Source organism: Hyperoodon ampullatus (genome assembly GCF_949752795.1).
Source record: "Hyperoodon ampullatus genome assembly, chromosome: 1".
Lineage (NCBI taxonomy): Eukaryota > Metazoa > Chordata > Mammalia > Artiodactyla > Ziphiidae > Hyperoodon > Hyperoodon ampullatus.
In genome coordinates, this window is record NC_136914.1 from 120147344 (window position 1) to 120165662 (window position 18319).

An 18319-nucleotide genomic window follows, 5' to 3' on the forward strand; every position below is an offset into this window, starting at 1 on the left:
TTGCAAACTTTGGCATTCTAAACACGAAAAAATAACTCATGTGTCTATCCAAATAGTCCTTCCTATCCTTGATTCCCTGAGAAATTTGCCTCCTATTTTATATATTATGTATCTGTTGAAAAAATGAACAACGTTAAGAACTTGGAGCTTGAGGGCATTTCCAGTAGTAAGCCTAAGAAGATCCTGGTGGTCAGCCTTTTTACAATCTGCCCAAGCTCAGGTGAGCCCCGGTTCTTTCTAAGAAAGAGTTGTGTGAAGATCTGAAGTTGAGGGAGAAAACACATAAAGCCACACCTGGAATATGGATTCCTTGCAATCCTTCACCCCATGCTTCTTCTTGGAAGAAGAAGTATGCCATTCTGGCGTCATCTCACTTTTACATTGTTGAAGAAAATATTCATTCCTTCTGTCGTGTCCCTGCAGCCACAGTGCTGTTCATTCATGTCTAACAGTTTATCTTGAAGCTATTGGTTATGCTCAAAGAAATCACATGTATGGAAGGATGAATGTAGACATTTACTAATACAGGACAGACACCAGAAGGAATGCAACAGATTAAAATAACAAATGAGAACTACCCCTAATAAGGTCTGTCAGTTCAGATTGTGCACCTTGACATAATAATATCATATCTTGGCAAGATCAGATTTGCATTTTGTAGAAGACTTCCTGTCTTCTTATTTTCTGTCTGTAGTATACAAACAGAAGTATATAAGGAATCTACAGAAATCATTGTTTTTCTCTTGGACTCTCAGAGAAGGACCATACTAAAGGTCAATTCTAATTCTTTTCAGGAAATGTGATTTTGTTGCAGTCCTCAGTCCTCTTATGTATCTGCTCTGGTCTGAATGTTTGTGTTCCCCTAAATTCATATGTTGAAATCCTAACTCCAAAGGTGATGGTATTAAGAGGTGGGGCCTTTGGAAGGTGATTGGGTCATGAGGATGGCACCCTCGTGATTGGTATTAGTGCCCTTCTGAAACAGGCCAGAAAAACACCCTCGCCCCTTCCATTATATGAAGATATGCCAGCTGTGAACCAGAAGGTGGATTCTCACCAGACACCAAATTTGCTGGCACCTTATCTTGGCCCTCCCAGCCTCCAGGACTGTGAGCAGTACATTTCTGCTGTTTATGATATCACATGTCTATGATATTTTGATATAGCAGCCTGAATCAACTGAGAGAGTATCTTAGTAAAGCATATAGTCATAGCAAACATTTATTGAGCATTTTAGACTGGCTACTAAGTATTTTACACACAATATTTCATATAATATATACACCAACCCTAAGCGGTATTATCTAAGATAAGGAAACTGAAGCTTAAAAGCTTGCGTAGTATTTTTGTGCTAATAATCAGCAGAGTTGGGATTGAAGCTGGCAGTCCTAGCCAGAGCCCATGCTTTTAACTACTGGTCTGCACTGGGAAAGACCAACCTTCTGTGTCTTGAAGATACCTAAATAAAATGATCTGTGCGGTTCCCTTCTTAGGTCTGCATCATAGAGTAAGGCAGTAATGGGTGCTCAAATCCAGGGCATCAGTTCCATACATATTCAGTAAGGGCCTTTCAGGGCCTGGACCCTGCACAGGGTGCTCAGAATTCACTGGGGTGAAACAGATGAGTCCCTGCTGTCAACGGGCTTGACCAGTGGAAGAAGGATCATGGGTTAATCAGACAATCTTTATACAGATCTGTAGTCACAAGCAGAGATAAATGCTGGGAAGTAGAAGGAAGGGGGACAACGTCCCTCTCCTCTAACCCCAATGGGAAAATATCTGTTTTCCGTTAGATATTTTTACCTCCTGTTCCCTTTTCTACCAACTGCTGTTTTAGTAGGTAAAGAGGGAAGGTCCCTCAGTACTAGGAGGGGTAGCTGCCCTTTCACGTTTGTACTGCAGAGATTTAATTAAGTAGAGAATAAATGAGAGAAGAATTAGATAAGGGGTGTTGGGTGAATCAAAGTAGGTAAACTTAATTATTTAAATATATTTAGTTTGGCTTTAATTTATTCTCTGCAAAGACCATCCATCCTGGGCGCTCTTCCTTTTCCAATTAATAAAAAACTAACATCGACATACTGCTTTGCAGTGTGCAAGCCCATTTCAAATCTCATCAAGGCATTGCAGCAATATTTCAAGAAGAGTGTCATTGTCACCTTTTTTACAGAAGCAGAAGCTGAGCCAATGAGAAGTTAAGTCCCTTCCACAGAATCATTCATTCCAGGAAGTGATGAGCCTGGAATTCACTTCCACCAATGCATATTCCCCTGACTTTTTCTTTGTTCCGTGCAGGGACCATTATTTCCATGGTCATGGTTACTAAATCCTTCTCATAGTGATTTTTTTCTAGTGTTTGCATTTTTTTATGGGCTGCATGTAAAAGGAAGCCCTCCGTCTTCACGAAATTGTGTATTAAACATGCAGCTGGGCTTCCCTGGTGGCGCAGCGGTTGAGAGTCCGCCTGCCGATGCAGGGGACACGGGTTCGTGCCCCGGTCCGGGAAGATCCCACATGCCGCGGAGCGGCTGGGCCCGTGAGCCATGGCTGCTGGGCCTGCGCGTCCGGAGCCTGTGCTCCGCAACGGGAGAGGCCACAGCAGTGAGAAGCCCACGTAATGCAAAAAAAAAACATGCAGCAGAGGCAAATGCAGAGGAATCAGTGGGAGGAAATAGCATTTAGCAGGTTTTTCTCTTTCGGAAAGCTTTTTGGCTGTGTTTTTGTAACAGCCAAGTATGAAATGAAAGGGGGAGAAGCTGCAGGTGGGCGTCCGGGGCAGGGGGAGGAGGAGCAGACGCGAGGATGGCTGGGGTCAGCTCCATCCACCCACAGCACCCCAGAGCCCAGCTTGGTCCTCGAGAAGCCCCTGCAGGGGAAGGACCTTGTTCTCCACATTTCTTCTATGCGGGGCTCCACTTAAACGCCAACCCCTGGACTCACTGGAGCCTTTGCTTCCTGCCTGGTGAGCACCCAGCACCAGGCACCTCACCGTCCATCACCTGTCACACTTTATTACAATTACTTATGTTCTTCCCTCCCCAGACACCTGTGCTGTCCTCCTCAGAGGTGTGCTCCTTGGTGCCTGACACATAGCAAGTGGCCAATAAATGTTTCATGAATGAACTTTCAAGAAACAATAGAATTCCCAAGTTCCAGAGTAAATTGTCTGTTATTGGGGGTGCTATTTGAACGAAAAAAATAGTTTTCAGGTCATGAGATACCTTCCCTCTAATAGTCTAATCATTTCTGTGACATTTCACTGCCTGATCCACATTTGATCTAAGCTACTTAATTTCTTCACCTTCTTTTCTTGCTAAAACATTTTTTTCCACACAGGTCATAGAAGACGGACTGGTGTAATCATGAAAACTGAAACCTCATTCTCTCAAGGATAGGTTGATGTGCTAACATTGGTGCCAAGTACAGGGAAGAGATGCAAACTGCCCCTCCGCAGGGAGTCCAGAGGGGGCAAGTCCTACCCATGCCCATAACAGGAGTGAGATATCTTTTTTTTTTTTTTTTTTTTTTTTTAGAAGATGGTGGGGGTAGGAGTTTATTAATTAATTTATTTATTTTTGCTGTGTTGGGTCTTCGTTTCTGTGCGAGGGCTTTCTCTAGTTGTGGCAAGCGGGGGCCACTCTTCATCGCGGTGCGCGGGCCTCTCACTGTCGCGGCCTCTCCTATTGCGGAGCACAGGCTCCAGACGCGCAGGCTCAGTAGTTGTGGCTCACGGGCCTAGTCGCTCCGCGGCATGTGGGATCCTCCCAGAGCAGGGCTCGAACCTGTGTCCCCTGCATTAGCAGGCAGACTCTCAACCACTGTGCCACCAGGGAAGCCCAGGAGTGAGATATCTTAAATGCTGAAGTAAACGTGTTTAATGATGGTTCTGATGCTAGGGGAGAGCTTCTATCTGCCTGGGAAATCAGGGAGACAGCACCAGGCAGGTGGGACTTCTTATACTGGGCACTGAAGCATGGGTAGGAGTTCACCAGGCAGAGGGGAGTGGACTGGGGTCAGAGTGGAAGAGCTCTCTGGGCAGATGCAGCTTTGTGTGCAAAGGCAGGGGGGCCAGGAAGCAACACATCTTTATGGTTTTGCTGCTGTGCATCTACTAAATGTGCAGAAGGAGGCTGAAAAGTTGAACTAGGGCTGGATCCTAATTGGCTTAGCTAGCTTCCTGTGGAGTAGATTTTTTCGGTAGGCAATGAGGAATCACTGAAAAATACTGAGTGAAGGGCAATCGTGATTGATTTGCCTTTTATGGGAGGAGGACCACTCTTTTGTAATGTGGAGGGTGAATCGTGGAGTCTGTGGAGTGGGGAGGGATATGGAGATTGCATAGATCTTCCCACTATGAAGCTATTAACAGTAGCCCCGGGAACAAGGCAGTGGATGCCTGACCCAGTACGATGCAATGAAAGGAAGGGACAAATTGGAGATGCATTGAAAGATGCATCAGTAACACATTAGGACCAGCTGACTGTGGGGATGACAGACAGGAAACAGCCCAGGACAGTCTGGCTCAGAGCCCTGGGTACCAGTCACAAAGAAGGGGCTGCATTGAACGTCTCATACCAAAAGCTTAAAAAAATGGCCCAGCATACAGAAAAGTACCCTTGCAGCAACCCCTACCTATGTATTATTTTCCCTTTCTAAAGAAGAGGAAACTAACACAGTGCTCAGAGATGTTAAGTAACTTAGCCAAGGCCACACAGCTCATCCCTGGCAGGACCAGGATTCAAATCCAGGTCTGCCCAGCTTGAAGCCCATGCTGTGAGGAGGTGCTGTACCCGCGGGGGAGGGGCTGCCCCACGTGACAGATGCACTGGCTGGTGAGGAGCCTCTTGCAAGGCTGCCGGGCACTGAAGGAGAGAAGAGAGCACCATGGCTTTTCAGGGTAATGGGGTGAGGAGGCCTTTGCATTTTATTTTTCTAATTATTATTATTTTTTTTTGCGGTACGCGGGCCTCTCACTGTCGTGGCCTCTCCCGTTGCGGAGCACAGGCTCCGGACGCGCAGGCTCAGCGGCCATGGCTCACGGGCCCAGCCGCTCCGCGGCATGTGGGATCTTCCCAGACCGGGGCACGAACCCGTGTCCCCTGCATCGGCAGGCAGACTCTCAACCACTGCGCCACCAGGGAAGCCCTGTCTACTACCTTTTGAATAAATAAACATTAAGAAATACAGTTTTTATGTCATTATTAAGTATTATATTTAATTCAAAAGGGGCAACATATGTTTAATGCTACATCTTATAAAAATCCTAAACTGAATTTCAGAAAAGGTGAAGTTAATGTATTTTCATAAATATGCACAATTTGTTTCAAATGTGCTCCCCCCCCATAGCCAATCCCTTGTCAAAATCCATGCTTGTACATTCACAGGCTAGGTTTCTGGGGAGCCATCAGGTGCTTGGATGCCCATTGGCAGGAGTGATCACAGGGCACCACGTCCATCCAGCTGGACCTCAGGGACACCTGCTAAGCATTTTCTAGAATGCGATCCTGCTCTTTTGCACCCAGGCATGGAGTGACTTGGCTCTCTGATCTTTTGCTCAGGAACCCTGGAGCACGCAGCACATCCCAGCACTGTTTTCTGCCTTCTGTGGCCTCTTGGTTGCGCTTTCCTACCATCTGAGCAGACAGAGCAGCGACCCCTCTGTGCTCCTGTGAGTAACACAGACACACACACCACACACAGAGAAACACACACACACACACACACACACACACACACACAGCCGTCCCCTGGTCCTGCAGCCTTGCTCTCTCATCCAGTGCATGGTGCTTGCTCTTTCCCGTTAAACCAGCTGGTCCCTGGGCGATGGTGGGAGAAATGCAGGACTGATCAGAAATGAATGAAAATCAGGGGTCAAGTTCTAGAGCACATTTAACCTTTGCTCTGGTGCTTTTGGAGTGAAATTCTCAAGGCCAGGAACAGATGGCCTCTTGCACCCAAGCACTGTCTTTGACTTTCCCTTGGTGAGTCATACGAGAAGCACCAACCTTCACAAGTACCCTCTCTGGGTCCACAAAGTGGTATCGCTGCCTTTATGCCAGGCAGCTACCCTGGGGAGACTAGACTGGCATTTCTGAAAGGAAAAGTTTTGTTGTTTTTTGTTCTTAGTATGGCAGGGCCCTCTGGATTTAAAGTGAAGTGTGTGCCAGAGTTTTAAAAGGCATTTAATAATAACGCGTAGTCCCTTGAAAATATACTTTCCAATCTTCCCTTTATTTGTTATCTTTCAAGTTTTTGATAAATATGCACTTTGGAACTGAAAACCCTTTATGTGATGCCATAATTTCAGGGACCAGTCAGTCAATCCAGTTAATCAATCATCTCATGTAATTTCTCCACACTTAATGGGAGATATTGACTTAAGATAATCATAACTGTTTGGGGGGCAGAAAAATTATAATTTTAGGTTGTCAGGTACAGCAAGATGAAAGGCGTGGAAAATGGGGAAAGGTTAAATGTTGATGGCACAGATTTTCTTATCAAATATTGTACTGTATTTTGGTCTGGCTGAAATAGAGAATCTCCATGAGCTTAGCTAGCTGTTGGCAGTCGGGGGTACCGATACCTCCTGTGGTCCTCAACAGCTTTACAGTAAGTCCCCTACACAGGAACCTTCAAGTTGTGAACTTTCAAAGATGCAAACGTGTGTTCGCATGTCCAGTCACGTCAGGTGTGCATGAAACTGCAGCTTGCCCTCCGTCTCCTGTTGCTGATGGACGATCCTTCAGGTCTACCATCTCCCACCTCCTCTCCCCACTCCAGTCAGTACCTCTTCTTGCCTGTTCACTTGATGCCCGCCCCAGTATGCCAGCTGTTGTCCTGGACTACTGTACTTTTCAAGGGACTGTACTGGAAGATTAAAAAATGTTTTCTTTATTTTTTGTGTCTGTTTTTTATGTATTATTTGTGTGAAAAGTATTATAAACCTATTACAGTACAGTCCTAGATAGCCGATTGTGTTAGTTGGGTACCTAGACTAACTTTGTTGGACTTAGGAATACCCTCTTGGAACGGAACTCGTTCGTATATAGGGGACTTACTGTAATCAGTATGGAATTTGAAGTTCAACCATTGTCTTTGTGGTCACTTGAACATGCACCTCTTTTTCTTTATTACGAATTATCTAAAGGAAAGAGCACTGGCTTTTGTCATTTGTGAGTGTGAGGTCTAAGGTGAAGCTGTTTACCTCAAACCTTGGAATAGGCACATATTTTAAAAAGTAAAACCTGTGTGTGTTTTTCCATTTTCAGGTCCTTTATTCAGTGCAGATTGCTTCATAAGTTTTTACATCAAAATCTGGAAGAGTTGGCTGCAGACCCTCTCCCCAAGAAGATGAAAGATTCTGTGGTGAGACATTTGTGTTGTATAATGTATGCAAGGGCACCACTTGACTTGGTGTGGAATAGACCATGAGCTGCCTGCCCGGTGTGGACCCTTTGAGCCTCTGGAGGGTGGATGCTGTGCACACCTGCCACAGGTGCTCACTTGGTCCTCAACTGATGCAGTTTGCCTGGATATTCAAATGAGCCCTCTTCACACAATTCCCACCCACTGCTGGCCCCAAGCAGCAGGTGGGATGGGCGTGAAGAAAAGCTTGTCAATTAAACATTCAGCCAAACTGCATTCTTGATGTGCCCTGCCCACCCCCCTACCACTCTCCTCTCCACATCCTCGCCTTAGCCTTGTGCTGAGCTCAGGGAACTCTTTCCTGGGTCTTTTGGTTCAAGGTTGACATCTGTAAATCCCTTGGGAGGGGCGCTTGGACTTTAGACTTAAGTCTGGGATGTTGCAGAAGGAGCCACCATATTGGATGGAGCACAGGAGAGGAAAAGGAAGGAGGAAAAGAAGGAAGAAAGAAATAAAAGGTTGTGAAAGAATGACGCTATTTCTCTGTTCACCAGGGAAATGGCTTGGAGCAGGTATATCTCTTTGGTATCAACTTCCAAACCTTAATAGTTTGAAAAACAATGCTCATTGGTCACATAATGTCCCATTCGAGTACTGAGCTTGGAGCAGTCTGCTGTCTCCCAGCCATGCTTTTTCTGTATTTTTAAGAATGACAGATCAAAGGAAAAGCAGTTAATGGGCTATTGATTGCAAGCACTTCTACGAGCCATGTCTCATTTGTCCTGGCCTCCACAGTATCTGTGCCTCGTGCTAGTGGATGCTCAGTACATTCCATTGAATTTAGATGAGTTAAATTGCAATCCACCATTTCGAGACAATGTGCAAGACTCATAGCCAACATGATAGCATTGAAAAGAATTCTTACTCAGACCTCTGTGCCTTTGAGTGTGGTTACAATTCAAGCTAAAGCATTGAGGCTTGTCTGTCACCACAGGGAATGAAAACACAAATCACTAGGAATAAGGGTTCGTTAATTGCTGAATTTAATTTTTTCCTTCTAGTTTCATTGAGGTATAATTGACATTCAGCACTGTGTAATTGTGTCATAAAGGCTGAGATACACTTGAAAGCAGGTGTGAGGTGAAGCTTCCAGAGCTGATGGGATGGCAGATAACAGAGAAGACATTTGACATTCAAAAGTAGCATCAACAACCTGACCTCTAATATTTATACCAGGAAACTTAGAGGGACGAGATCAAACTCACATTCCCAGATCGATTTCTATGAAAGTCCTGGGGGGCCCGAAGTCTACCCAAGAGTTTCCCATGGATGTTTGAAAAAACTATCCCCACAAATGTTCCTTGATTTCATGAATGATGAAGATGCTTCCTCATTTATTGCAGTAAAAATAATGTATAAATTACAATGAAATCTGACAAGAAATTTGCCTAGCAGACATTTCATTAGCATGATTAGCCGTGATGGGTTAGGTGTTGCCTTACTTGGTTTTAATATACTTTGAAATGCTTTGTACCATGTAGAGCACATAACTTGTAGGTGATTTAATATGATGTGTGTGTTCATCTCTCTGAAAAGTCTTCTCATCTAATTATAATATTTTCACGAGGCTCTCAGGTTCAGCTTTTACATTTTGATGTATAATACCTTTTATGTCATAGTGCAGGGATGAAATTTCCCTCCTTGTTTCTGATTTTGTTTCTTTATGTCTCTCTCTGGCTCTCTTATTCTCTCTTTGTCTCTCTCTCTCTCCCTGTCTCTCTCTCTCTTCCCTTACATTTTAGTTTATATGAGAAACCCCTAGGGAGCCTCATTTGATCTGTTTTCCAGCCCTTCTATTCTGATTCACTTGGCCTGGGGCAGGGCCTGGGGATCTGCATATTTATGAGACTGTCCACCCAGGTGATTCTGTTCAGGGGACCCACAGACTGTGCTTTAAGGGACATTGATCTAGAAATGGAGATAACCAGAGCTCTGTCATGGGTTTATTCTATATGAGCAACACAGGTTATGCACACAAAGTTTATTACCACCGTTCAATGGTAATAAAAATATAAACTTTCCACTAGTGGTTTGCCAGGTTAGTCTTTTTCCATATGCCTTATTAGCATGGTCTTTCCGTTTGTACCCTCACTCATTTTCATCACTTTCAGTTTTTTTTTAATCGATCTTTATTGGAGTATAATTGCTTCACAATACCATGTTAGTTTCTGTTGCACAACAAAGTGAATCAGCCATAGGCATACACATGTCCCCATATCCCCTCCCTCTTGAGCCTCCCTCCCACCCCTCTAGGTCATCGCAAAGCACCAAGCTGATCTCCTTGTGCTGTGCTGCTGCTTCCCACTAGCTAACTATCGCATTCAGATTTGTTACTTTCATTGTATCTAGAGACAAACAAACAAACAAAATTAATTTTTATCTGTATTATTCAGACAGCTTCTTTTAAACAATTGGTTGTATCACATAGATTTTTCCAGCCCCATGCTGTCTAAATCTGCTGGGTGTGTAGTGTTGGATCAGGGCTTCTTAAACTTCTTTTTAGGGTTGGAGCATGAAGTGTTACATAAAATGCCACAGTGGATTTAAAACATTCTGTGTACTAAGAGCTAATAGAGTTATTAGCTAAACATGCATGGATTTATCATTAAAATAGGCAACAAAACATTCATTTTATTGAATAGTGGTTTAGAAATTCTGGCTATTGTTAAGTCCTGAAAGAGAAAAAAGTGTAGATTACATTATTACATACGTATAGAATGCATAGAAAAGTTTATTGAAGTCAACTGTGATTAATAAGAGAATTCATAAATACCACCAGAGACAAAAAAAAATCAGAAAAACAAGAGCATTCTGACATATCAGAAATAACCATAGAAGATATAATGAAAACATGATTGAACTCACGATAGCAACAAAATATATGAGTTGATAATAGAATGATTTTAACAAGTAGTGTCAGAAATAAAGAAAGCTATAGCAGCCTATTAAAATGTAAATGAAGTTCTGAATAAGTGATGATAAACAGACATAACCTGATTTTGTATGGGAAGGCTGAAATTTCTTAAATGCCAATTCTTTCTAATAAATTTATAGGTTTACTATAGTTCAAGACAGTGCTGAAGGAATTATATTCACAACTTGGGGAAATAATTCTAAGGTTCATTTAGAAGTATAGCAGTTAATAATAGCTTAAAAAATCTGAAAAAGAAGAATAAGAAAGAGGAACTTAGCACTTTGAGGTTTAAAGTACATTATAAAGATTGAGTAATCAGGAAAAAATATGAGACTCATCCAAGATTAGAGAATGGGATTAGTGAGTCAGTAAAACACAGAAAAGAGACAAATTATTTATATGGATGTATTATGTGAAAATTAAATGTCACAATCAAGAATTGATTATTCAGTGTATGGTGCTGAAGCAGTTCTTTAGTAGTGGGATGTGAAAAAGAATTTCATGTGCTAATCCCTCCCCAGACACCGAGTTAGAGAGAGGGAAGGAGAGATCAAATGATACTTTTCCATCTCTGGTATTTTCCATCTCTGGTATATTAAGTTATTATAACCAAACTCTGCTGATTAATACTGAAAATTCTGAATAAAATACAAAAAAGTCTTTCTTAGGAGGATTGGATTAACATATACACACTACTATATATAAAGTAGATAATAAACAAGGACCTACTGTAGAGCACAGGGAACTATACTCAATACTTTGTAATAATCTATAAGTGAAAAAAAATACATATATACATATATGAATCACTTTGCTGTACACCTGAAATTAACATGACGTAAATCAACTATAGTTCAATAAAATAAAATAAAATGAAAAAATCTTTCTTAAATGTGACAAAAAACTGACAAAATAATAAGGAATTATCAAGTCAGAATTTAAGTGAAAAAGGGAACCTTCACATCTGCCTAACCAGGGGACCTTGAGCCTTGGTTTTCAGCCCTCCAACTGTGGAGAAGAGAAGTGAAAGCCCAAGCCTGCCAAAGTGGGTGTCCAAGGGGAGACCATCTGCTCATCAAACTGGGACACTAAGGGCCCACTCTCAGTGGAAGAATGAACCAGAAGGAATCCATTCCACCCTCCACAGTGCCAGGGGAATGCAAGCAAACTCGCTCCAAGGTTGAACAAAAGAATCATTTCCACTGATTTGCAGTACAAGTGCTAACATCTGGATGGTACAAACCCCCTCAATTTATGAATGTAGCTTAAAGTGGCCCCCAACTGGAAATACCTCATGACAAAAAAACAAAAACAAAAACACATGAATCCTCTCTAAAGGATTCCTTCCTCCTAGGTCTCCAAGCATTCCCAAAACCAATTTTCTAAGGGATATGAGCAGCTTTCAATAAAAAGTTTAAAACTACACAGAAAAACAAAGAACCAGCAGAAATAGGTTTGCAAACACTTCAGATATTGGAAGGATCAGATGTAGATTTGAAACAACTTTACTTACTGTGTTTAAAGAAATAAAAGCCTTAAAATTTATAGACAACAGAAAATATATCAAATGATCCAGAATGTTTGAAAGAGAACCAGAGTCCTTCCTAAACAAACAAAATGAAGCAATTAAAGTAAACACACACACACACACACACACACACACACACAGGAGATTAGATACCTCTGAAGAGAGAATTAGTGAACTGAAAGATCAAGACAGAAGAAAGTATCCAGAATGCAACACTGATAGACAAAAAATTAGGAAATATGAAACAGAGATACAGAGATGTGAAGGATGGAGTAAGAAGATATAATATATATCTAATCAGAATTCCAGAAAAAAGGGAGAGAGACTGAAGCATAATGAATATTTGATGAGATATTATTTGACTATTTACCATAACTGATGAAAGACACTGATCAGAGATTTAAGAATTCTGGTGAATCATAAGCAGGATAAATGAAAGAAGAATCCACAATGAACAAAACATAGTGAAACTGCAGTACACCAAAGATACAGACCATCTTAAATTGGTTAAACAGAATGAACAGATTACATGCAAATGAATGACAGCCTCAATGCTCTGTTATCAAAAGCAATAGTAGAAACCGGAAGACAGCTTGATAGATTTGAAGTTCTGTAAAGCAAGTAACTGCCAAGCTAGAATTCTATGCCCAGTGAAAATATCTTTCAAGAATTAGGACAAAATAAAAATATTTTAGAAAAATGCTGAGAGATTCTCACTGAATGTAATTCTGAAGGACAGTGTTCAACAGAAAGTGATCTCAGATGGTCTAATTTGCAAGAAAGCACAAAGAGAAGAGAAAGTGGCAAATACATTAGTAAATCTAAATAAAGTTTAACTGTATAAAACCGTAGTGAGTGTATGGTTGGCTTAAAAAATGTAAAGTAGAATTGAACTATGTGAATACAATAACATACAAGTTTGGATGGGAGGAGAAATGGACTCCAAGACTTGAAAGTTCTTAGTAATGTCCAGAAGATGAATTAAAATATTGATTAAATTTAGACTGATAAGTTAAGCCTGCATGTTGGATTGTCTAGTATAACTACTAAAGGAATAGAAACAAAGCATGTAAGTTCCAACCCTGTACAGAAGGAGAAAAGGAATGAAAAAAAATAGAAGTTCTTCTAAGTAACAAAACATAATAGGACTCCTATGTTACACTATACTTAAAAGTCAATTCCAGATGGATCATACACCTAAATATGAGATGACAAATCCTGAAAGCACTTAGAATCTTAATAAAGGAAATTATGATATCAGGGTAGGAAAAAAATTTTTAAAATAACACAAAAATTCAAATTCATTAAAATTTTGACCTTTGATTTATCAAATAATACAGAAAAAAGACTTAAAAAAACAAGCCACAGAATGGGGAACAATTTTTAAAATATATATAGTTGATAAAGCACTAGTGTCATGATGAAGCATAAAATTCCTATAAATCAGTAAGAAAGCCAGATATCTCAATTAAAAGTGGGTAAATATAAATGGCCAAAACATGACTATATGTGTAATCTAATTACTAATCAGGAAACTCCAAACTAAAACCACACTGAGTTACCATTTCACACCAACCAGACTGACAAAAAATTAAAGTTCTCACAATACTAAATGTTGACAAAAGTGTGGCACAAGGGAACTCTCATGCACTGCTGGTGGTAGTGTAAAATTAGTATATCTGTTTTGGAAGCAGTCTGGTATTATAAAATTGAAGCTACCTATACACTACAGCCAGCAATTCTACTTCTAAATACATATTTACCCTGGAGCAAATCTTGCACATTTGTACCAAAATACACATATAAGATTGCTCATCATAGCATTTGTTCATAAGAGCCCCAAACTGAAGCCACTGGAAATTCCACCCACAGTAGAATGTCCTCTACAGCAACGGAAAAGACCTTACTAAAGCTATATATGGTGAATTTTAACCACACAATGTTGAGCAAAGGAAGCAAGACACAAACAGATACATACAGTATGGTGCCATCTATTGGGGAGAAGTAGGCAAACTAAGCTGCTTACAATTGCGTACATAAGTAGCAAACATTCTTTTTTTTAAAGCAAGAAAATGATTTTCATCGATCAGGATAGTTGATAGGGAACCCCAAGAGGGTAAAGAAGGATTCATGATCAGGGAACCACATTCAAGGGGCTTTTTGGGGGCTGGGAATGCTAGATTTCCTTCAACCAGGAGGTGGTCACTGAGGCATTCACTTTACAATTATTCTTAAATTGTACATATTTATTTTATACATTTTTCTGTATGCATGGCTCGCATTTTTAAAAATGTAAAAGAAATTTTCAATAGAGAGCATGAAATAAAATCAAACATTTATTCAAATTCAAGAAAGCAAATGATTTCCCAGACCATGGAATCTATAAGATAAAAATAACACACGTGCATGCGTGCACACACACACAGATTTGAGTGCATAAAAATTTTAAATTTCTATATGTAAAAAAGGGCAATAAAATGCAAATAATTTGGTAAAAGTATTTGTTACAAATTTGATAAAAGTTAAGTATCTTTCTTGTACCAACTACTTTTACAATTTGATTTTTTAAACTCTATAAGCAAATGATATTAATATATACATTTCATTTAGGAACAATATTTAGTAGATAAATGTATGAAGTATATTTACACTTCTTATAAATTAAGAAATGCAAGTTAAAATAAGATGGTATTTTTTGTTCCACTCGATTAGCACAAGATAAATTAATGATATTGCTAACTGTGACAAGATGAGATCTCTTAGACATTGTATTTGTGTAAATTATTACAATCATCTGGTAAGGCATAATTTATCAAGAATTGTGAAATATTCATAACCTATGATATAGTAAATCTCTGTCATAGTTTTTCTAGAGAATTAATTCAAAATATGAAAAAAGAATTAGGTGCAAAAAGATAATGATTGCAGCATACTTCATTAGGGTAAAAAATGGAAGGCAACCTAATATCTAGCAGTTAGGAAAAGTTTGCATTCAGTTTCATTCACTAAATTAATACTTTGAGTGTCCACTATGACACTGTTCTGTGTATGTATGGGTATGTATGTGTATGGCATCACAAGATGGAAAATTATTTAGCCAGTAAATGCTGCTAGTAAGTCTATACAATAATATTTATAATGGTTACAAAAGAAACTACTGTTGAAAAAGGTAGAAAATTATACGTACACTAAGATTAGACCTTTGTGAAACATTCATAGAAAAACCATATACATTTGTGTTTATAGCTAGAACTATGATTCAGCATCCATAGGCAAAAATACTGGCCCAGAAAACACAGCAACAGTCTCTGAGGTCCAGGTGTCTTTCAAGGTTCCTCTTAAAGAATATTTTCAAGAATACAATTTTTGGAGCAAAATAATAGCTGCTCTTTGGTGGCTGTAGGAAAAGAGGGAGTCATTTCCTTTTTATTTTGCTGATGTTACTTTCACCAATATTAAGAGAGTCATCTATATTTTTATGCATTGGCACCACGAGGAAAAAGCTCAGTAATTACCATCTGCCATCTCCTTTGGTGAGTCTGTTCAAAACTTTTGCCCATGTGCAGCTAGGAATGGGGTAGGGAAGAGTTGTTGGACTTCTTATTGATTAGTAAAGTTCTTTATATATTATAGATAAAAGTCTTTTGTTGGATGTATGTTTTGCAAATGTTTTTTTCCCAAGCTTTGCCTTGCCTTTTCATTCTATAACAAAGTCTTTTGAAGAACAAATGTTTTAAATTTTCATAAAATTCAATTTACGACTTTTTTTCTTTTATAATTCCAGCTTTTAGTGTCCTATTTAAGAAAGCTTTGCCAAACCCAAGGTCACTAAGATTTCCTCTTATGTTTTCTTTGAAAAATTCGATAGTGTAACTTAGATTTATGAGGCAGGTTGAGTTAATTTTTGTACGTGATGTGAGGTAAGTGTAGAGGAGTTTTTTGTTGTTTTGTTTTTGTAGATGGCTGTTCAACTGCTCCAGAACCATTCGTTAAAAAAATTTATCTTCTACCTTATTTTGGGGAAAGGTGCCATTTTACCTTGAAATCTTTATATTTTTTTAAAATAATTTTATTTATTTATCTTTGGCTGCGTTGGGTCTTCCTTGCTGTGCGGGCTTTCTCTAGCTGTGGCGAGTGGGGACTACTCTTCATTGCAGTGCACAGGCTTCTCATTGTGGTGGCTTCTCTTGTGGTGGAGCATGGACTCTAGGCATGTGGCTTCAGTAGTTGTGGCACATGGGCTCAGTAGTTGTGGCTCTTGGGCTCTAGAGCGCACGCCCAGTAGTTGTGGTGCACAGGCTTAGTTGCTCCACGGCATGTGGGATCTTCCTGGACCAGGGATTGAACCCGTGTCCCCTGCATTGGTAGGCGGATTCTTAACCACTGTGCCACCAGGGAACTCCCGACCTCTTTGTTTAAAATCAGTTGGCTATTTACATGTTGGTTTATTTATGGACGCTTTATTCTGTTCAGTTAACCTTGATGTATATTTTGTGCCAATACCATCAATACCTGATTACTGTAGTTTTGCACATACAAGTTCTGAAACCAGATATTGAATGTCCTCCAACTTTGTTCTTCTTTTTCAAAGTTGTCTTACTTAGTCTAGGTCCATTGCATTTCCAAATATATTTTTGAATTAGCTTGCCAATTTGTACAGAAAAATCCTGTTAGAATTTTGATTAGGATTGCGTTGACTCTGTAAATCAATTTGGTTAGAATTGATTCCTTAACAATATTGAATCTTCAAATCCAAGAATATGGTATATCTCTCCATTTATTTCTTTAGTTTCTCTCAGCAATGTTTCATAGCTTTCAATGTACAGGTCTTGCATATTTTTTGTCATATTTATCCCTAAATATTTCCTATTTTTGATGCTATTGTAAATGACCTTTAAAAAATTAAGTACATGAAAAATGCTCGACATTGTTAGCCATTGGAAAATGCAAATTAAAACCATAATTAGATACCGCTATATCAAGCTTTCTTGACCTCACACTATTGACACTGAGCCTGATAATTCTCTGTTGTCAGGGATTATCCTGAGCATTGTAGGATGTTTAGCTGCATCCCAGGCCTCTACCTACCAGATGCCGGTAACACTCTTCCTCTACCCAAAATGTAACAAAAATGTCTCCAGACTTTCCAAATGTTCCTTGGGAGGTCAGATTGTCCCCAACTGAGACAATTATTGAGAAGGCAGTGGTTGAGAACCACTGTACCACACAACCACTAGAATGGCTAAAATTAAAAATGCTGACTACACCAGGTGTGTATCCTTGTCAAGGATAGGAAGCAATTGGAACCCTCCAGACTGCCAGTGAGAATGTAAAATGGTTGCAACAACTTTGGAAAATCATGTGGCAGTTTCTTAAAATGTTAAGCCTAAACCTACCATAAGATCCAAACATTCTACCATTAGGTATTTACATAAGAGAAACAAAAGCATGTGTCCAGAAACAGGTCTGTGAATATTCATAGCAGTTTTATTTATAATAGCCCCAAACTGGGAACAACTCAGATGTCTATCCATGAGTGAATGGTTTAAAACAGTGTGGGGTACATCCACACAGAGGAATATTATACAGCACCGAAAAGGAATGGACTATTGATACAGATAACACATGGATTAATCTCAGAATAATTATACTAGTGAGAGAAGTCAGACCAGAAAAGAATACATTGTCTACAGTTCTATTTATATAACATTCTAGGAAATGAAAACAAATTATAGTGATGGAGCAGGGCAGTGTTTATCTGAGGATAGGTGAGGAGAGGAGAGAGAGCTAGATTAGAAAAGGTCAGGAGAGGAAATTTGGGGTGTGTGTGATGAATATGCTAATTATCTTAATTATGGTGATGGTTTCATGGGGATATACATAGGTCAAAAGTCATCAAATTGTACACCATATCTCTCTATGCGCACACACACACACACACACACACACACACAGGGTTTTTGTATGTCAATTATATCTCAATAGAGCTATTTAAAAATTACAACAGAGAAAAGAAGTGGACAGAAAGATAATAAATAGAGGCTGTATAAAGGTTCGTATTTACAAGGGATACTGATGACACTGACAAAACTCAGTGAACTTCCTGTATATCATCCAACTTTGGAAAAAAAATTAAAAATAATCTGAGGTCATTCTCCCTATTGCTTTAAGAAACGTGCAAATGCAACCCTTCTCCCCCCAACACTTGCCCTGGTTGCCCACTGTTTTGCCTTTAAACAGGGATGAGTGGTCAATTAAAGATGACACAATTTTAAATTAGAATATTTGGGAAAATATGTATCTCCCTTTTGAATAAGCATTCAGCAACTTTTTTTTTTTTTTTTTTTTTTTTTTTTGTGGTACATGGCCTCTCACTGTTGTGGCCTCTCCCATTGCGGAGCACAGGCTCCGGACGCGCAGGCTCAGCGGCCATGGCTCACAGGCCCAGCCGC

The 18319-nt window shown here is 39.8% G+C and overlaps 1 protein-coding gene across 1 annotated transcript in view; it reads left to right on the plus strand.

The window, feature by feature from the left end:
• PCNX2 (pecanex 2) overlaps positions 1-18319 on the plus strand; it is a gene marked incomplete at its 3' end in the record, with an annotated part of 308773 nt that overhangs the window by 116207 nt on the left and 174247 nt on the right. Inside the window, exons 16-17 of the mRNA XM_079712418.1 lie at positions 5559-5668; positions 7269-7365. Coding sequence (XP_079568544.1) covers positions 5559-5668; positions 7269-7365 — 207 coding nt within the window. The remainder of the gene's footprint in view (positions 1-5558; positions 5669-7268; positions 7366-18319) is intronic.